Raw genomic sequence first — 21,224 nt, 5'->3', positions numbered from 1 at the left:
GTCTCCCTGTTCTCCACAGCGGGCACACACCCCTGACTGTCACTGGCTCCAACCTGGACGTGATCCAGGAGCCGAGGATCCGCGTCAAGTACAATGGGAAGGAGTTTGTCAACGTAAGTAGGTGCTGTCAGCACAGGGCATCCCCTGCATCCCCTCACCTGGCTGCAGGCACGTGGTTACTGGTGCCAGTGCTGTCTGTGGGGCCAGCCTTGCCATGGCACAAGCTGCCCTGGGGGTATTTCCCAAATTTACCCAAATATGGGGACGCACAGAAATGGGAAATTAATTCCTTGGCAGCACAGTAACCAAGGAGTTTTCACAGCTAGAAAGGAAGGATTTCATTTTAGATCATCTCCAACACCTCAAATTCTCTCTTGGGGCAGATAAACCTATTACCCTCCTGAAATCCCCCTTTTGTCAGAGCCCCTGAGCCCTGAGATCTCTCCTTTCCCCAGCACCCAGCTCAGCTCTGCAGGCACGTTCTGATGGGAAGTCCAAGTGGAGCTGTCCCCATCATTCCCAGCTGCTCCACACTCCCCATTTTAGGCCTGTGCTTTCTGGAAAAGCCCAGAGCTGGACACTGAGACTTGCCAGAGCTCTGAGGCTGCTTAGTTTAACTTAGTTTAGTCTATCCCTGGCCTTCTTCTATAAATAAACCTCCTGTTGCCTCAGCTCTGGGCCTGACGAGCCTGTACCAGCCCAGGGAGGGCAGGAGGGAGGGGAACCTTCCTGGGCATGAGGCTCTGGGTGTTTTGGTGAGCTGAGTGTTACTTTTATGCCTCCTATCACCCTGGTGTTCCCACAGCAAGGAGTTGGTAGCAGAGTTTGGGGTTGATGTGGAATGCCACCTCCTTCCCCTATCTGTATTTTTTCAGTCCACGAGTGAGAAACTGGAATGAATCCCCAGCTAAATGGGAACTAGGAAATCTTCTTGTGTGCTACAAGTAAGAATTGTACCTCCAGGACCTCAGAAATTGTTTTGATCAAGTAAAACTGAAATATATTGTTTCTATGCAGTGATCTTTGTGACTGAATCTGTATTATCTTGGAAAGGGCAAATCACTTAGCAGTCTTTTCCCATTCCTTTTCTCCCCCTCAAGACCTTTTTCATCTGAGTTCTTTTTAAAAAGACATCTAATTTCGTTGCTAGCACTTGCAGTTATAGTGCTACAAAAATAATTCTGAAGACACGAAATCGAGTGAAATTAAATCTTCCACTTAGGGAGGGAGGCCAAATGGTTGGGCTCTTGCTGCTTTACAAGGCAAGAGTCCCATAAATCAACCATCTCCCTGCTCTGAGGGCTGGAGGAGCCGTGGGTGTCCTCAGCCTGGCAGGAGATGACCTTCACGTTACCTCCAGCCCACGAGTGTCAGATGATCATTCCTTTCCCTCCCTGGCATTTGGGAATTGCCTCTAACCACCCATTTGCAGCAGGGAGAAGATATTCCCCGTGGGTCTTTTTCAGAGCTAACATTGCCCGAGAGGATGGAACTGGAAAGAAAAGCAAAAAAAAAAAGAAAAATAAAGAGAAAGGAGAAAGGTCTGCTGTGCAAGCCACTCTTTTTGAGCTCACTCTCCATCCCTGCACCAGTGCCCTCGTGCTGGATGGAGGGGAAGCACCTTACCCCAAACCATGGTTATAACACATCACAGAACCACTAAGGTTGGGAAAAAATCCTCTGAGATCATCGAGCATCGAGCCCGGATTAAACATTTCCAGCCCAACCTGAATCCCCGCGACTTTCCAGAGGGAATTTAGGGAGTCAGAGCATCACTGTCCAGGTCAAGGGTGGATTTTTCCTGTGCTGCCTCTCTCAGAGCAGCCCCTTCCCCCCAGGTGTGCAAGGTGGTGAACTCCACGGTGCTGCTGTGCCTCGCTCCCCCCCTCAGCCCCGAGTACCGGCCCGGCCTGGACGCCGTGGAGCGGCCGGACGAGTTCGGGTTCATCTTCAACAACGTGCAGGCCCTGCTGGTCTACAACGACACCAAGTTCATCTACTACCCCAACCCCACGTTTGAGATGCTGAGCCCCACCGGGGTGCTGGAGCAGAAGCCGGGCTCACCCATCATCCTGAAGGTAAGGAGACCCCCCCACCCGCTCATGCCATGGGAAGAAAAATATCCCAGGTATTGGAGTCTTATCCCTCCTTTGGAGAATGAGGTACACCAGCAGAGTGCTGTTGTTTGCACAAGCTGGGGATGAGCTGGAAACTGGAGGAATGGGCTGCATCTTTGTCAGTGTTCTCTCTGCTTGTCCCTAGGGCAGAAACCTGTGCCCGCCTGCCCCGGGAGGAGCCAAGCTCAACTACACCGTGCTGATCGGGGAAACCCCCTGTGCTGTCACTGTCTCCGAGACCCAGCTGCTGTGTGAGCCCCCAAACCTCACCGGACAGCACAAAGTCATGGTGAGGGACCAAACTCTCCATCAGCATCCCTTTCCCTCCCTCCTTCCCATCCTTTCTGCTCCTCCTCTAGCTCCCTGGCTCGCTCGGATGCTGAATGCAATGTCTTGTCCAAGGGCTGGGAGGATTTTAGATCTTCGTGGCTTTCTAATTGGAAGCTTAAAATATTGATGTGGATTAACACAGAGAAACTTTGTTCTTCCCTGAGACTCACTCCCTGCTATCAGAGCCTTCTAGAAGGAACAGATCTTTCCAGCAGTGCCTTTGGCACCGGGTACCATCCTTCCTCTGGATGAGGATGAGACCGTTCCCAGTGTTCTCCCTCCTGTAGGGATCTCATCAGCCCACGTAGCCAGACCTGATCTGCTAAGTGGATGTAAAGGTTTTGCCTTTTCCCGAAGCAGAAGCCAGGAACATCTGAACACTGCAGTGGTTGGATCAACAACCTCATCCAGGGGAACAGTCGGTGCCTTCCTCCGCTTTGGTTTTGGGCATCGCTGCTTCCTCTGCTCCTCTCACAGACCAAACATGCAGCTGCTGAAGTGCTTGAGTGGAGCCCAAATGAGATTGTAATTGTGATTTATTCCCCTTTAAGTTCAGCATCCAAAACATATTCAGATTATCACAGTGTGACTCCCAGAAGCACAACCTGGCTGAGAGCTGCTCGCATCTGTGGCCGGGGCACATCCAAGAAAAGCCTGCCCTGGCATTAACTGCAGCCTGTTTGCTCCATAGCTTTCACGTGGGGCTTTCTCTTCCCTTCTCTGCTCTCTCCTTCCAGTCACTCTGGTTTCTTGTCAGTGAAATTATCAGTGGGTTGCTAATGTCCACGGTTTACAAAAGGGAGTTGAAAGCTTATAAAATGAAAGTCAAATGGAGCCATCAGATAATAAGAACAAAGCCCAGATAGTGAAGGGCTGGCACATTTATCATCACTTGAAGCCTCCCTGTGTTCACATAAGCGGCACCCTCTGTGTTTGAAGGCAAATGGAGTTTTATGTCCTTAAACAGGGGTGGTTCAGTGCTTCCCAAGGGATCTGTACAGCCCATGGCGTGGGAAGGACGGGGCTTTGGGGCAGGTGACACCCTGACTCTGCTGGTGACCTGAGCTGTGCTTCGTAGGTGCGTGTTGGTGGGGTCATCTTCTCCCCTGGCTCGGTGAGCATCATCTCAGACAGCCTCCTGACCCTGCCGGCCATCGTCAGCATCGCGGCCGGGGGCAGCCTCCTCCTCATCATCGTCATCATCGTCCTCATCGCCTACAAGCGCAAGTCCCGCGAGAACGACCTCACTCTCAAGAGGCTGCAGATGCAGATGGACAACCTGGAGTCCCGGGTGGCCCTGGAGTGCAAGGAGGGTGGGTACTGCCCGGGACCGGGCGCTCTCTGGGTGCTGCGGCTCCGTGCTGGGGTTCCCGGTTTTCCCAGTCCCCCGGAGTTTGCAGCCAGGAGCGGGGTGTGGGTGTGTGCCCCTGTGGAGTTTATCCTGCCCTGGGAGGGTGGGCAGCCACAAGTGTGTCAGCAGCAGACACGGCTCTGCTCCCTGATGTGCAGAGAATAGGATTAGAGCTTGATCCTGCTTAAGTGACACGCCTGGATCGCGTGGATCGCACGGCACAAGCCCCGGGGTGCCCGCACGGCGTGTCCCCTTGTCTGATGGCTTTTTAGTGAGGGGCTTGCAAAAAGGCACAGAGAGAGAGGGTGCAGAGGAGGTTCAGACCCCCAAGTAACACCATGTATCCCAAAAGCAAGGCAGGAGGGTTGAAAAGCTGGTCCAGTCCCTCCTCCAGTCTAGAAATATAAGCCCAGAGCAGTAACAGGGCTGAGGGGTAGGAAAAGCTCCTCAGGCTTTTGCTTCTGGGAGATTTTGTGTGTCATTTGGAGCAGTCACACCTGCTGATTGCAAGTTTCTACATGGACAAATCCTGTCCCTTGCAAGGAGGTGGCTGAGCCTGGTCCCCCCTGTGGTGAAGCCCAGGTGAAGGTGTTTTTTTTGGAGGTGCTGCTGTTGTTCCCTTCCACCTGGAAATGGGCTCAGTGAATCAAAATAAAATAAATAGAAAGCTGCAAATTTCCCAGTGTATGTAGAGAATATGGTGTTGGATTTGTTCAGCTGATTTCAAGGATAGCCTTGAAAGCACAGGGCAAAAAATGAGATATATTGAGGAGGAAACCCAGCTTTGGCATGGCAGAGCCCAGCTGGGGTACAGAGGCCTCACTGAGCCAGCATGTCACACTTTGGAGAGGGAACATGAGGAGACAGATACAGCTGTATAACACATGATATTATGTTATGAGAGGAAGAATAAATTCCTTCCTGACCCCTGCAGCAGCTTGGATTTGACCTGCATCGGATTTGATTATTTTGGCAACTGTTGATAGAGGAGGGGAAGAAGAAGAAAGGAATGGGAGGCACCAAGTTATGAAAATAGATCCTTATTTCTCTCTGCAGCCTTTCAGGGTGTTTTAGGTGTGTGCACACAGGTGTGAACCGCATACAAATTAAGCAGCATCTTTGTTCTCAGCATCTGCTCTGTGCAGCGTGTGCTCTCCTGCTCTCAGGCTGACACAGAGCCTCCAAGGGTGAGGGTCTGCCTGAGCTACGAGGCCAGGGCTCCTCTGAATCAGCTCCTGAGCTGACCCATTTATGGGGTACAGGGAGAGCAGGCAGCCAGCCCTCCCCAAAACCTTCTCCCTGTAAGCCTCAGCTCCCAGAGTTCACCTCTCTGTGTCCTGTTCTCCTCTCCCTGAACAGCTTTTGCAGAGCTGCAGACGGACATCAATGAGTTGACCAGCGACCTGGATCGCTCTGGGATCCCCTACCTGGACTATCGGACTTATGCCATGAGGGTCCTTTTCCCTGGCATCGAGGACCACCCTGTCCTGCGGGAGCTGGAGGTAACAAACAACTGGAGGTAACAGCTCCAGCCCTTCCAAGTTTCCCTGACTCCTCAGGGAAGCCAGTGGAAAACCCTGAAGCACCTTTATACCTTCACAGCAAATCTTATTAGAGGCCCCGAGGTCAGTGGGGTGAGCTCAAAGTTCATTTTAGCTCAGGAGCTGCTGTTTTATCTCATCCCACGCTGCCTGTGGTTCCTTTTGGTTTCTCCCCCGTGGTGTTGCTTTATTTTTATTTTATGGGGTTTTATATTGCTCTAGGCCAGCAGCAAAGCATGTCAGAAAAGTTATGGGTGTGCTTTAAAGTCCTCCTTAGTCCCCTTACGGCGCAGGGGAATGCTGTGTGCCTGGAGCATCCTTGGATCATCCTGCCTGGAGCATCCTGCTGCTGTTCCACGGCGTGTCCACAGGAGGGCAAGCAGAATGCCCTGCCCAGGCATTCCGGCCTCTGAGCAAGCACTTCCATCTCCCTGGTTTTTCCACCAGGATGTGTAAATACAGATCAAAGATTTTCACTGAGGGTACAGAAGAACTGGGAACATACAGGGGTCCATCAGGTCACCTCACAGACGGGCCCTGCTCACCTGGGAGAGGGCCAAAAAAGTGATGGTGCTTCGAGAAACAGCTGCCACTCAGGAAGGGGCTGCCATCCTTCCCGTGGGATGGGACTGCCATCCTTCCCGTGGGATGGGACTGCCATCCTTCCCATGGGATGGGACTGCCATCCTCCCCACGGGGTGCCCAGAGGTACCAGGCTCAGCGCTGCCTCTCAGAGACTGGGATTGCTCCAGTAAATCCTGCAGTCCTGTTGCCTTCCACAGCCCAGGGGTTGGATGTAGGAGGAAGGAGTGATGGTTACTCGTGCTCCACAGGGCTGCATTGCTTTTCCAGGCAGCCCTAATGCCTCCATTTAGATTCCAGTGGGCCACCAGCACCAAGCAGTTGCTGTGGTGTTGATAAAACAGAACCAGCTTCTCCCAGCCCATTCCTGTGCCCTGAGTTTTCCAGCTCCATGCATTCTGTTTGCTGTTTGAATTGCCAACTAAGCTGATGCTCTAGCAAACAAATATGAATGCTTTTTGTTTTACTCGTGAAAAACAGAATTGCAGAAGTGATAAATGTGTTGCCAATTACACAGTTGCTTAATTATGTAACGTTAGTAAAACCAATACATAAGTCTCCAAGATGTTTGGTAAAGAGTTGCTTCATGTAGTTCATCATTTTCACTTGTAATGAATTACTTGAATCTGCAACTGGCTGAAAGCCTCAATTAATTTTTTACACTTGTCCCATAATAAAGCAATAGCCTAAATTAGTATTTAATTTACTTACAAGAGTGTCACTTTTTGTGCAGAACAAGCAGAACTGTGTGTCATTTATAGGGCCGTTAGCCCCAAAGCAGCAGCTTTATGGTGTGCAGAGAGTGCAGCTCAGAGCAAGGATTGAGGGGAGCTGTGCTGAGGGAGGAGAGGAAGGGTGATGTTTGCTCAGGATGGACCAGGGACCATGTTCAGGGATGCTCAGACTCTGAGAGATGGGGTGCTGGCTTGTGCACCCAGGGTTAGACCATACTGTGTACAGTTCTGTTGCTCCCACATAAGGAGGACATGGAAGTGTTGGAGCAAGTCCAGAGAAGGGCATAAAGCTTAAGGGGACTGGAGCACCTGCCCTACAGAGACAGGCTGAGAGTGTTGGGGCTGCTCAGCCTGGAGAAGAGAAGGTTGTGGGGAGACCTCACAAGCACCTTCCAGGATCTGAAGGAGCTGGAGATGGACTCTGCATCAGGAACTGGAGTGACAGGACAGGGGGGAACGTGTTCAAACTGAAAGAGAGTAGGTTTAGATCAGATGTTAGGAAGAAACTGTTCCCCATGAGGGTGGTGAGGCCCTGGAAGAGGTTGCCCAGAGAGATTGTTGACTCCCCATCCCTGGAAGTGTTCAAGGCCAGGCTGGACAGGGCTTGGAGCAACGTGATCTGGTGGAAGGTGTCCCTCCCCATGGCAGTGGGTTAGAATGAGATAAGCTTTAAGGTCCCTCCCTACCCAAGGCATTCTGTGATTCCATAGTTTACCCCCAGAGTGCTGGCAGGGTGATGCAGGGCTGCCCTCCAGCCCCTCGTCCTCCCGTCCCTCGCTGATGGACACGCTCTCCTCCACCCCAGGTCCAAGGGAACGGGCAGCAGAGCGTGGAGAAGGCCTTGAAGCTCTTTGCTCAGCTGATCAACAACAAAGTCTTCCTGCTGACCTTCATCCGGACGCTGGAGCTGCAGCGCAGCTTCTCCATGCGCGACCGCGGCAACGTGGCCTCGCTCATCATGACGGGGCTGCAGGGCAAGCTGGAGTACGCCACGGACGTGCTGAAGCAGCTGCTCTCCGACCTCATCGAGAAGAACCTGGAAAACAAGAACCATCCCAAGCTGCTCCTGCGCAGGTGAGGTCAGGGACAGCCCCCCCAGGCTGGCGCGGCCACGCTGCTGGTGGCATCGGAAGGGATTTTGGGCATTGGAAGGAGTTTCTTCGTGGAAAGGGTTGTTGAGCTTTGGAAGGGGGTGCCCAGGGAGGTGGTGGAGTCATCACCCCTGGAGGTGTTGAATGGACGTGGCACTCCATGCTCTGGGCTGGGGGACAGGTTAGACTCAATGGTCTTGGAGGTCTTTTCCAACCTCAATGATTCTGTGATCCAAGGGCTATGTGGGTGCAGGGTGCTGGTGTTGGAAAGAAAACACAGCTCTCCATGGAGGACTTCCATACATTTCCTCACCTGTGTCCAGCTCTCTGTGATTTCACAGATGGCTGAGAAGGTCCCAGACTGGATCCTCCAGGTCTCTCTGGGTGGAGAGCAGCATTTGTGTTCCACAGCTGGGCAAAGAGCTCCAGAGTGGATTAAGCGACTCACCCAAGGCTGTGCTGGGAAATGGCAGAAAGAAAAGAGGAAAAAATAGTGTATTAATGTAGGGCAGATGAGCAGCCACAAGTAAAAGGCTCCCCCTGTTCTCCATGTCATGAGCCACCCTGTCCCACATCCCTGTGGGCCCTGACTGTGCTGCAGAGCCTGGCTTGGCCACAGCTGCCCATGGACTGTGCCTGGGGCTCTGCTGGAATCTCGCTGGAGTGAGGGGATGAAGGGGAGGGGAGGATTTCACATCTCCAGGAAAATTTCAGGGATTCCTCCAGCCACAATGAATATACTTGACAGGAAATTGCTTTAAATCTGGCTGTGTTTGCGGAGGCAATAACTCATCTCGGGGAAGGGAAGCCGTCTTAATTTCCCCCGTGGTTTGACGAGTCGCTGGGAAGGCGTCTTCTGCCTCTGCCATCAATAATGACTGCTCGTGGAGCTCCAGAAAACACAGGGATGGTGATGAGAGCTGGGCCCCCTCCTGCCTGAATTACCCAGCAAAGAACCAGGGCCGTCTGTCCTGCACCAGGATTTACCCATTTCGCAGGGAACTTGACAGGGGGTCTTTCCAGGGATGAGGCATCTACCACCTCTCTGAGCAATTTGGGCCAGGCTTTCACCACCCTCATCATAAAAATTTCTGCTTTATATCTAGTCTGATTCCTCCCCCTTTTAGTTTAAAAGCTCTACCCCTTGTCCTTTTACTCCAGATCCCATTAAATCCACAGCTGGAGCCCTGTCCCAGCCCTGCACCCGGGTGTTGGTGCACAAAGCAACAGTCAGAGAATGTCTTGCTCTGACTTAATAAGGAGTGATCAACCACAAAGTGAAATACATCTTTTTAAAATTTTTTGAGCTCTCTGGTGGCAGCAGTTGATAACTCAGCTCTTTCCCTCTTTCTTCCTCGTTTTCCACTCTCTTTCTTCCACGACTGCCCCTCACGGGAGACAGCAAGAAAGTTGACGTTAAATCAAACAGCTGCTCTGGTTGCTGGCACTGAGCAGAGCACACGGCAGTTTAGAGACCTAGATAGAGCAGGGAAAATTAATAAAATACATATTTATTTTTTGGGTTCTCTCTCAGCTCGGCTTTGTTTAGGTTTGTTTTCTTCCCGGTGCCTCAGAAAGTCAGCGGAGCGGCCGAGGCGGTGGGTGCTGGCATCAGATTCCTTTGGAAGGTCACCTCTGGATTGTGCTTTTCGTTATGTGGTTGGTGTGAGAAGGGTTTTCTCCAAGTCTAGGGGTTCTCTGCTGCCATGTTAGTCCCCAGGAGCTTATTTTTTATTTTTAGAGCAGATCTCTACCAGCATTCAGAGACCTGCGATGGTGCGGAGTGACACCAGCCAGGGGCAGCACAAAGCCCTGCAGCAGATTTTGGGGTTCAACAGAGCCCTCCAGGTGTAGCAGAGAGAAGGAGAGGCCAGGCCTTGGGGTGGCAGGCAGAGTTTGGGGGATGGCTCACCCAGCCATCCCTTTTCCAAAGCAGAGGATGCAGGAATGCTCTATAAAGCTGTTCCCAGCAGCAATGGAGCTTCTGAGCTGCCCCTTTCCCCAGCCAGTGCAGGACAGTGATGATTAACTCAACTGCTGGCTGTCCCTGGGACTGATGCTCTGCAAATATCTCGCAGCATCAGACTGTGTTGAGATGAGATTCAGTGCTTGAGGGTAAAGGAGAAATGGGATTTGACAGAGATGCTCCGAGGTGTTTCTTTATGCTGTTCCATTCAGCTGATCATGTATTTCTGATAAAGAAATAGAAGGAAACAGCTAGACATGGAGTATGCAGTGCCCTTCTCCCATGCAATATGCCCCAACTTCTCTGTCACTCCATATTTCAGTTATTTTTATGGAGCTGGTGTCAGGCCCTGAGCAGCCCACAGGGACAGGGCACAGCATTGCTTCACTGGGAGGGCTAATTGTGAGACTTGCTAATTCTTAATTTAATATTCTATTAACAAAGTGGTTTATTAAATTAATATTCACCATCAAGTCCCGAATGTCCTGTTTTCTGAGGTTTCCACCTGTTCTTTAGTTTGTGTCACTGCCTCTCCATTTTTCTGTGGCTGTTTGGAAGTGTGTTAGTGCTTCTCCTCTTTAATTGGGTGCCCGAAATATTTCAAACAGGAGAACAACGTGTGTGTCAATTTGTAGCATGAATTTTTAGGCAGTTAATCAATTCAGGCTTAAATTCTTTGGGGACCTGCAGACATTTTCACAAATTCCTGGCAGATGTTGCCATCCTAAGAGATGATGGATAATGTGACCCCAGGTCCTTTGGCCGACTGGTGTCAGTTGTTGTTTGCTGAAATCTCTGGCTCCTCTTTATTCTTGCTCTTGCTTTGCTTTGGGATCAGGCCCTGGTGCTTCTATAGTGTGTGTTTTTAATTCCAAGCATTTGGAATGCTGTGTGGATTCATGGCAATAGGCAGTCCCTAATTCAAGGCAGCAGAGCAGATGGGGAAGAGTGGGGAAGAATTGGGTGTGGAGTGGGTCTCCAGGTCAGGGAGGAGGTCACCTGGTTCATGGTGAGGGCAGAGGGAGCACAGTCCCCAGAGGAAAGGGTGCTGCAGAGAGCAGGGTATTGGGTTCATCCCTCTTTGCTTGCTGGAATTTGGACCAGATCCTGGTGTCAGATGCTGAGGGGAAGGCTGGTGGTGCTGGGCCAGGCTGGCCAGGGTCCTGCTCACAGCTGGCCAGGCTGCAGCACAGCAGCTCTTCCCTGCATGGGTTGGGGACTGTGAGACTCCCTGCCACCACCACAGCCATCCTGTCCCAGGAAAAGGGACTGCGGTGCTTTAAGGAGAGTCTCTGGGTCCCGCAGAGCCGGCATTAAAAACTATCATTAGGAGCCATTGTATTTAAATTAGAGATAATCTCGGGCACAATGTGGGGAGAGGACACTGGGTGGGACTGGGGAGAAAGCTGCAATTTCCCCGCCATTGTCACTCTGCTGTCCCTGATTGCCGGGAACTGCCGCAAATCCCAGTGATTTACTGAGCCAGGCTGTAATTTGCACCACGTGCAAGGAGCTGAGTGTCACCAGACTCCCTGTCACCAGCCCCATCAGGGCTGTCACGGGCTGTCAGCTGGGCAAGCTGCTGTCAGCTCCGTACAGGGAGGGGGGACAGTGCTGGCCACATCCTGCTGCTCTGGAATCCTGGTCCTGAGCACCACGGAGCTGTGCCAGGCTCTGGGTGTAATGTGTGTCCTCCTGGTTTCCCCCTAGGACCGAGTCAGTGGCTGAGAAGATGCTGACAAACTGGTTTGCCTTCCTCCTCCACAAGTTCCTCAAGGTAAGGAGGGATGGAGCACAGACCCACCCTGTCACTGTGCTGTCTCACCCACCTGCCATCCCTGGGAGGGGATCTGGGCATGAAACTCTTCCATCAGACTCCAAGTTAAAAGGTGCAGTAGCAAGGCAGGGGAGGTGGAAATTTGTTGGAGGTGCCAACACCTGGGGCTGCTGCTCCATGGTCACAGCCTTCCTCAGAGCCCTCAGCTCTCCTGGTGTTATTCCCATGTCATGGAGTTTCTCTTACAGCTCTTTAGTACTTAGGAGAAATTCTCACATCTCCCGAGCTTCCATATTTTTTAACTTAATTTGTGGTTTTGGAAACCCCACAGAATTTGCTTCGTGGGAGCGAACAATGAGATCAAGATATCAAATTCCATTTTTTTACAGCCACATAGATTCAGGAGGGCTTTACCCTGCCAAAGACAGCAAACCCATGGAGCAGTGGAGCTCATGGGGTTGGCTGTCCTCTCCAGGAGCTGCTGGGGGCCAAACCTGGGTTGTACATGTGCTGAGGAGTGAGTGGGACCGTGTCTCTGCTGGGAGGAATCACGTGCCAAACCCATCTGCAGGCCAGTGGCCCTGGAGGAGAGGCACCATCACCTCTGTGTCAGCTCTGCTGTCCCTCTCTCGTGCAGGAATGTGCTGGAGAGCCACTCTTCATGCTCTACTGTGCCATCAAGCAGCAGATGGAGAAAGGCCCCATTGATGCCATCACAGGAGAAGCCCGTTACTCCCTCAGCGAGGACAAGCTCATCCGGCAGCAGATCGAGTACAAGACTCTGGTGAGTGATGCTGGAGGAGCTGCCAGGGAATCACTGCTGTCCCTCCCCTGTGAGCTCTGCTGACCTTGTGATTAGGACACTTCTGTGAGGCCTGAGTGCTGCCAGTGCAATAAAGACCCGTGTCCAAGTGAGGTGCATCCCTAATTTTCTGGTGTAAATAACCTGAGCCAAGCCTTTGGAAAGGCAGGTTTGAGGGGAATGTTTTATCTCCCTTGGGCATTGAATATGGACATCCAGGACTCTTACCTTAGAAATAATGATATAAATATACTTGGTGCAATAGCAATTAGGGCTGTAGTGGGTTTTTTTAATGAGAAAAGGCTGTTGTGACACGGTGTTACATTTCTCCTGGGTGCTCATCCTTTAGAGCATGGTGTGTTTCTCCTTCTCTTCCAGATCCTAAACTGTGTGAACCCAGATAATGAGAACAGTCCAGAGATCCCCGTGAAGGTGCTGAACTGTGACACCATCACCCAAGTCAAGGAGAAGATCCTCGATGCCGTGTACAAAAACGTCCCGTATTCCCAAAGACCGAGGGCCGTGGACATGGATTTGGGTAGGAGCTCCCCTGCCTGATAGGAGGGGGGTGATCAGAGAGGCTGACTGGGGATTCTTGGTGGGTTTTGCAGAGCCTGGCCCCTCTCTGACCGTGGCGTGTGCCTGGTTTTTGCCTCTCCCACAGAGTGGCGGCAGGGCCGGATCGCCCGGGTGGTCCTGCAGGATGAAGACATCACCACCAAGATCGAGGGAGACTGGAAGCGCCTGAACACCTTGATGCACTATCAGGTAGGGAAGCAGCCCCAGCTGACAGAAAGCAGCTCCCAGAAAGCTGCCAGGAGGAAGGAAAGAAAAGCAGGACGTTGATTCCCAAGCGTCTCGTCTGCCAAGACAGACAGGGAGGTCACGTTTGTGTGATAAACCAGAAGGGTTCCATGTGCTTCTGCATTAGGTGGGAAAGTAACCTTGACATGGATCTCAAAGGAACCAGCAGGGTTGAAAATTGGCTAAATTAAACCTGCCAACCGTGGGAGGGAGACGGAGGGAGCAGTGGTGAGGGCTGAGCTGCCACTGCTGGGCATGTGGGGCCAGGGAAGGGGTGACAAGGGGGGCTCAGGTCGTTGGCTGGGGGGTCTGAGACAACCAGGAGTGCAGCAGGGGAGGAGGGGGAGTCTCTGCCTTCCCTGAGAGCTTTGCAAACGCCACTGGTCTGATGCAAAGCACAAGCTGTAGCAGCAGCTTCTCTCTCATACTCATGTTCCTCCTGTGTGTTGACTTTGGGGCATTTTACAGGCAGGGAAAAAGGGAAACAGAGCAAATACTTCAAATGCTGTCACACAGGAGGGCTGAGGGAGTGCTGGGGGGGGTACAGGATGAGGCCAGGTCAACAAAAGGGGGATATCAAGAGCTCCTCCTTGACATCAAACCTCTTAAATCCCCAAGTCAGGTTTCAGGAGGTTTGTCACTGAAGTCACATAAAGTGAAGCCAGGCAGGGAAGATGCTCAGTCCTGCATCAGATGGGGTGGGTGAGGCGGCCTGAGGAATTGTTGCCATCTTTAACTTCTGGGCACGGCAGTGCCTGTTGGAAAGGGCTCCTTGCACTGTGAGAGAGGTAAAGAGGGGGCTGAGGAAGGTTTGGTTTCAGGGAATCAAAGGCTTTTCCTCAAAGCCTGTCTGCAGCAGAGGATAACTGCATTAATTGGGACCCGTAACCTACTCCTGTCCATCACTCCCACCCCAGAAGTGTTTAGTATTTAATCTGGCATCTTTCCCTGTTTATACACCATCTCCAGTCCATCAGCCTGACTCACGCTGTGTGAGTTGAATGGGAGCCAGTATTGACAGGAGCCATGTAATCAGGGAGCGAGGCAGGAGAATGGCATGAATATGCACCGTGCATGTTAAAAGGAACCTCGAGGGTCAACTTTGGCGAGCAGCCCCCAGGATTTAAACACAGATCGCCGTAAAAATGTCACAGGAGTTGTGCAGATTAATTCCATTGTTCCTAAAATCTGTTTTACCTGACAGTTGCAAGGGATTAACCAACATGCAGGGAAGCAGCGAGACTTTATTATGCCTTGATCTTTAAAAGTCATCGTGAGGAAGTCACAAGTGAAAGCTGTGCTTGTCTGATGTGTGGTGGATGCTGGGGGAGGGAGCACTTTCATTTTAGTGCCTGTGGGAAAAGCTGAGCCACAAGCTTACCCTTAAAATAAACAAAACCCTTGCAAGCACTCGAGATGCTGCAGCTCTTCCTGCCATTTGAATGTCAGCTGTGCTCTGGAAGAAAGGAGAAGTTTGCTACCAAACATCTAACCAGGTAGATGCCTTGTGTCTTCCTGCTCTGGCCCGAGCTCTGCACAGCCCAACTGAGCTGTTTCACTCATTAAAAAGGAGCCAACCTCTCTTTCACTGCAGCAGAAATCTTGTCAAGGCAAGGCTTTTGCCAAAAACAAACAGCAATATATATATATATATATATATATATATATATATTTGCTATTCCTACCAGGTTGTGTTTCTTTCCTTTTTTCTGTTGGAGCAATAAATGTTTTTATTAGGTATCAAAAATACAGATGCTCCAGGACTACACAGTAAAACAAATACATGGGCAAAGGCACAGCTTAAAGAGGGTATAAAATCATTTGAGTTCCAAGTGCTGCTGTCTCACCATTTAACAGGAATGTTACCCATGAAACAGGTGTGGTTCAAGCCATTAAAATATATGTAGATTTCCAGAGGACTTGTGAAGATGATTTCTAAATTTCTGGGGGAAAAAAAAATGAAAGCTTGCTTTCTAAAGCTCTGCCCATCTTTTATTCAGAGCTGTCTTGTCTTTATTCTGATCTGAAGGCAGAGAGATCTCTGGGTTTGCACGTGGAGGTTGGAGATGCACAGCTCATGTTTCCATCCAGGTGTGTCTCTTGGAGAGTTGCTCTCACCTGGGAGGCTGCAGGAGGGACCAGAACATCCCTGGACCGCTCAGCCCTGCCCTGCTCCTGATTCCTGGGATCCCTTCTCTCCTCAGCCCCATTCCCTGCATCTCCAGGGCTCCAAACCACCCTCCTCCTCCCTGTGCCCTGAGGGCTCTGCAGAGGGCAGTTATTTAGCTCCAAGAGTTTCTCAGCTCCACCCCTGGCCGCCGGATTTGACACTATTACATTTGTTTTCTGCATTAGAATGACGAAAATATAATAACTGATCAAATGGATTTTTCACGGGAAGCCTTTGCATACAACACCAAATTGGATTTAAAGAAAAATATTCATCTCTCTAATATTTTTGAACCACTTTATAAAATTATGCAGTGAATTGTACACCTGCTGCTTATTTCTTCATTTATAAAAGTAGATGTATGGCTTAAATAGGTGTAATTCTTTGTTAAATTCTCTGGAGCTTTTGTATGTGGTAAGGAATTATATTACATTTGTGTCATATCCTTTTGGCTTCATGGCTATTAAACTCCATGGGAGAGTCTCACCCCGTGTGGTTTCGCTCAAGAAAAATGAAACACTGAATTTAATATTAAATGATTTACAGTGGCTCACGCAGGGTTAACTCAGAGGCAGCAGAGCATGAATACCTGTCAGCCACTGGGAGTCTGGAGAGGCCAAGAGGCTAAAAAACTGTTTTAAAGGGAAAATTAGAAGGACAAAGGGAAGATTTGTGTGGAAAATGAGACTCTGGAGCCGAGGGTGGCAGAGCTGGAATCCTCACTGCGTCCCCGCTGCCCCACGCAGGCACAGCCCGGGCTCCCACCTCCCCGCTCCAGGTTTTATTTCTCCTCTCTTTAAGGTGTTTTGTGCACCACGCTTCCAGCTTGTAGAATAATCAGAATATTTATAAAGTTGTAAAGCAGCCAGCCAGCTCCCGGGGCGTCTCTGGGGCTTTCTGGGAGTGTGGCAGCGGCGGAGCGAGATGGGAAACGAATGCGTGTTACATCTGATGCTAATTTGCACGCTGGTGGTTTTTTAGCTGACAAGAGCCATTCGACCCAAAATTTAGAGAGTGAGAGTGCTCTTATGTGTGTGTGTGGAATTTTTAATGCCTCTCTCCCAGTTAACCACAGCCCTGGTGGAAATGGAGCCACTCCTCCATGGGAGCACCCCAGGCTCGGGTTTCTCCCTGAGCTGGAGTGGCAGCTAAGAACGGCCTAAGAAAATATCAGCACTGATCATTTCTTCCTTTGGCTTAACAAATTGCATGAAGTGAGGCAGGAGCAGACAAGGAAATAATGGAGGTGTTTGGAGTGTTTTTTCTTAGAAATATCTCACTTTTGTGCCGTGAACCACAAGTGACTATTATTTCCACTATCACCAGCAATAATAATAACTCTCATTTCCATGAAACCTTTCATCTGAATGGCCTTGAAAGGCAACACAGGGCACTGTGTGAAGCTCACCTTGTGGCTGCAGGTGTTGTACAAACACCTGGAGAGGCTGGGGAAGCAAAAAACACCTGGAGCATCCCGTGCACAGGGTCAATGCTGAGTCCCTCACAGGACTCCTGGCAAATAATGGAGGATTTATTCCCAAAAGAAATTCTTCCAGCAGGAAGAGGCATTTCTTTTGTGCAGGTCCTCTAAAAAGTGTGTTGTCTGGGCCCTGGCAGGCTGTGGTGACTCTGTTCTCTGCTCCCTTGCTGTGCTGCACGACAGGTCACAAGTTCAAAATTAAAAGCCACTCAGGCCCATTCCCTGGAAACCTGCAGATTCTTAATTAAGGGGAATAAGTTAGAAAACTTCCAGTGACTACTGGATTTATAGGGAGGATAAAATTAAACATGGCTACTAAAATCTGCTGTAACAAAACCTTGTTAGCACTAATGTTCATTTATAGTTTGACTTCCCAGTGTTTAATTCCTTCTCTGGAGCAATAAAGGGATAACAATTAAATACCCTGAAAGATGGCTTTATGACTTGCTCAGCTGTAAATCAAACTTTTAAAGTTCGTAAAAATTGCTAAAATAAAAAATGGTTTAATAGGAATGTTTTATGGCCCATAACGTTATTACAGCCCTTTTATTCCCTCTGCATTGTTACTTTAATTGGATCACAACAATTCTTGAGATTCTCATTTTTATTGGATAAAGCATAACCTTAAATCAGAACGACCAAAAGCATCTTCAGATAAAAAAATAAATCTTTGATTTATCACCCCTTTCCTTCAGGCTCTGGGCTGTAGAGCTGCTGCAGACCCAGCATGGGGCTCTGCCAGGGCTGGGTGGCTCCCTGTGCCCACCCTTGGCACCCTTCTGCCCAGGATTTGCTGGATCAGCAGCTGGTGATCCCAATGTGGAGGGTGGATCCCACTGATCTTCTCCTCCTCTTTTGCCTCCCCAGGTGTCCGACCGCTCAGTCGTGGCTCTCGTTCCCAAGCAAACCTCCTCCTACAATATTCCTGCCTCTGCCAGTATATCCCGGACATCTATCAGCAGATATGGTAAGAAGGGATGGGAAATGGTGGGTACTGCAAGGAATTAGGTGGGGGAAAAGCAGCAGATTCCCCCCAAAAAACCGCCCCACACGAACCAAAATGAACACCCAGGTGCCCAACAGGAAAATGTCCTTGGCTGCTGGTGTTTCCTTGCAAAGGCTTTTCCATCTATGAGCAGAACAGCCAAAAGACCAGAGAAGCTGAGAGGAGGGAGAAGGGAATGCCAGGCACATGAGTAACTTTTAGGAATGTTGGTCCTGGGAAAGTCCAGGGAAGTTGTTTGTCTCAGAGGGGGTGGGTGATGCAGAGCCCCTCTGGGGCTCCCACTGCAGGAAAGGAGCTTTGTGTCCCCTGCATGACAGAAAAGCCTGAGTCTTTCACCTTTCCCTTCTCTAAGTGGAGGATCCTGAGTTCTTTGCTAATGGGTCAAAATAGGGAACAGCAATCTTAACACAGAGTGCTGGGATGTGCCCACCTGGGAATTCAGGATTTGCATAATAGCAGGGCTCAGCACATTCCAGAGGGTCCCTGAAGATGCTGCAGCCTGAGTAAATGAGTCTGTGAGGTGCCAGGTGTGCGTTTATAACACTAAATCCACAATAATAGTAATAATATACTTCCATAAAAGGCAGCAGTGGCAAAATCTCTGGTGCGCTGATCTTTCATTATCGTTCATTTTGCAGAGTGTTTTACAAGCAAAAAGTCTCCTGACAAACCCATCTCCTCCTCTTGTTTATGGCTCCCAAAATAATGTTGGGTTTTTTTTCCTTGAGCAAGGGTTCTGAGGAGCCAAAAATAGGCTGGTCTTTAGGTAAAATCCAGGAGAAAAGGCATTTCTCCCTGTGTGGTGTAGATCCCCCAAATGTCCAGCACATCCCACACTTCAGGTGATGGAAAAACCAAGGCTGGGTCACACAACCTGAGTCCTTACAGCTCATTGATCTATGTCAGCTGGCAAAGCTTTTGCAAACTACCAATGTGAGCGATCATTGCTCATGTTAAGATTAATATTTCTAATTGTGCTGACAGAATTTAAATTAGATACTTATTTACTTCCCCTGTTATATATCAGTACGGAGATGTGTTTAAAAATAGAATTACTAGATGCTTTCCTAACTGTCCCTTTGTCTGTCTCCTTAATTATATCAGTTGGAGTACTCATTTATCTAAGCCTTAATCAGGGATGAAAATCCAGCTAGTTTGGTAATGACTCAAGTATTTCCCTCGGCTGATTTATGATTGATCCCCGTACTCTTGACTAGGAGGTTGAGCAGTGAATTGAAGGCTAAACTTGAGAAAATCCACAAGGTTTCCAGAGAACAAAGAAATTTAGTGAGAGGAAAAAATCCAGCGAGGCACAGCCGGGCTCCTCAGCCTCCTGTCTCAGCTTGGAGACGCCGTGGATGGGATCCAGGGAGGCACATTCTTTGGGAAGTTAAATACATAAATAAATATATGTCACATCCCCCCCATGGTTCCTGAGCAATTAAGGGAAAGACTGTTGTCTGCCTGCCTCCTGTTGAGCTCCCCTTTCCCTTCAGGGCAGGAAGGACAGCAGGAGGCTGGACCTGCTCAGCCCACGGATGGTACAGCTGGGGTGCAGGACTGGCCTTGGGCTCTGCAGTTGATGCTCAGCTTGAGCCCTTGCTGCTCTCCTGAAAGCCTCAAGGACAAGACCAGTAGTTTCTTCTGCCTTTTGTGCTCGTTGTGCTGAGCAGGGTTTTATTATTTGCAAAATACTGGACAAAACACAAGACTGTGGCGCTGCAGGAGTTGGTGCCCGGGGTTAACGTGTGTGAGCTCATGGACAAATCTTGTGTGGGCCTGTATGATGAGTTCACATAAGGATGTGAATGGAGCAGGAAAGTCCATGTCTGAGTGTGAACAGAGAAAAGCCCAAGTCTGAGGGACTCTATTCGGTGCAGACCAACACATATCAACATTTTGTTGGTGCCTGGGTGGTTTTATATTTCATCACCCCATAAAAAAGCCAGTGCAGGTGGTTTGGGCGTTAGCAAACGTGGTGGTGTCACTGAGAAGAGACACTGAGGGGAGTGGAAAAAGGGTTTGCTTTGAGTGTGACCAACTTCTCTCCCCATCATCCAGACTCCACCTTCCGCTACACCGGCAGCCCCGACAGCCTGCGCTCCCGGGCCCCCATGATCACCCCCGACCTGGAGAGCGGGGTCAAGGTCTGGCACCTGGTCAAAAACCACGACCATGGAGACCAGAAGGAGGGAGACAGGGGCAGTAAGATGGTGTCTGAGATCTACCTGACCAGGCTGCTGGCCACAAAGGTAACTCCCGTGCGCTGAATTCGCGTGGGAAACGCACAGTGAGGTTCATCCACAGACACTTCTCGGGGGTCCTGTGCAGCCCCTGATGATGCTCAGCTCCCAGGAGGTCTGTCCCTGCTGGGTTTTCCTGGGACCAGGTGGGTGTTGGAGCAGCAACAGAACCACAGCCCAGATTTCCCCACACTCAAGGCTGTTGCTGCAATTCTTCGTTCTTTTGCACAGTATTAAAACACAAAGAGTGTTTTAATTTGCAGCAGCGCCTGCAAATATTTACCCGGTTTCCTTGACCAGAGAGAGTCTTCCTGTCTTTCCTCCCACGTTCATCACCGTGGATAACACAGATGTGCTTTGGAAAGCCAAAAAAAAATGGTTTCAGGTTAGAAATAAAGAGCAAATTCAGCCCTGAGTAGCTGCAGGCCAGAGCTTTCCCCGGGGACCCTCCAGAGCAGTCAGCGCTCGGAAAGACCCCGACCTCGTTATTCCTATGGGGGGGTCCATGGCAGCACTTTGAGGGGCTGGTAACATCTGGCTGCTTGGCCAAGCGTGTGCCCATCCCTCCCCTCACCCCCTGGGTTTGCTGCTGCCTCCAGGGAACGCTGCAGAAGTTCGTGGACGACTTGTTCGAGACGCTGTTCAGCACCGTGCACCGCGGCAGCGCGCTCCCGCTCGCCATCAAGTACATGTTCGATTTCCTGGATGAGCAGGCGGACAAGCACGGCATCCACGACACGGATGTGAGGCACACGTGGAAGAGCAATTGGTAAGAGGGGGAGGCAGGTCCGAGTGTTGAGCTGTGTCCTAGGGTGGAACAGAGGTGGGGAATTGCTTTGGGAAGGCCGGGGAGCACCAAGTTGGGCAAGAGGGCACAGTCGTAAGCTGCGCCAGGAAAGGTTTAGGTTGGACATTAGGAAGAAGTTCTTTACAGAGTGGTTGGGCATTGGAATGGGCTGCCCAGGGAAGTAGCAGTCACCATCCCTAGAGAGATTTAAAAAGAGACTGGATGTGGCACTCAGTGCCATGGTCTAGTAGACAAGGTGGTGTTGGGTCAAAAGGTTGGACTCGATGATCTCAGAGGTCTGAGAATCTCTGGCTGATTCTGTGGAGCCATGCAGCTTCAGAGCATGAGATGTGCCACAAAGCTGTGCAGATGCTTTTCAGCCAGCACTGATGCTGCCCCGGTGGATGTGGCAGTGGGGTTTGATCCTGGGTTGGGCTGCCAGT

General features: G+C 50.4%; 1 protein-coding gene across 5 annotated transcripts in view; it reads left to right on the top strand.

The window, feature by feature from the left end:
- PLXNA2 (plexin A2) overlaps positions 1-21,224 on the top strand; it is a 171,065-nt gene that overhangs the window by 139,706 nt on the left and 10,135 nt on the right. For 4 of the 5 annotated variants that reach the window (XM_051808522.1, XM_051808521.1, XM_051808523.1 and 1 more), the window contains 13 exons: positions 20-113; positions 1,839-2,078; positions 2,263-2,406; positions 3,526-3,760; positions 5,158-5,300; positions 7,461-7,729; positions 11,423-11,489; positions 12,127-12,273; positions 12,670-12,829; positions 12,956-13,059; positions 17,613-17,712; positions 19,813-20,003; positions 20,594-20,763. In XM_051808522.1, coding sequence (XP_051664482.1) covers positions 20-113; positions 1,839-2,078; positions 2,263-2,406; positions 3,526-3,760; positions 5,158-5,300; positions 7,461-7,729; positions 11,423-11,489; positions 12,127-12,273; positions 12,670-12,829; positions 12,956-13,059; positions 17,613-17,712; positions 19,813-20,003; positions 20,594-20,763 — 2,064 coding nt within the window. Of the gene's footprint in view, positions 1-19; positions 114-805; positions 887-1,838; positions 2,079-2,262; positions 2,407-3,525; positions 3,761-5,157; positions 5,301-7,460; positions 7,730-11,422; positions 11,490-12,126; positions 12,274-12,669; positions 12,830-12,955; positions 13,060-17,612; positions 17,713-19,812; positions 20,004-20,593; positions 20,764-21,224 lie in introns of those variants that run through there. The other variant, XM_051808526.1, reaches the window with a different exon arrangement.

Source organism: Manacus candei, unplaced genomic scaffold, assembly GCF_025592945.1.
Source record: "Manacus candei isolate 608988 ecotype Guabito, Panama unplaced genomic scaffold, ASM2559294v1 h1tg000073l, whole genome shotgun sequence".
NCBI lineage: Eukaryota > Metazoa > Chordata > Aves > Passeriformes > Pipridae > Manacus > Manacus candei.
Note: the sequence above shows the minus strand (reverse complement) of the source record. Positions and strands in the feature narration are given on the sequence as shown.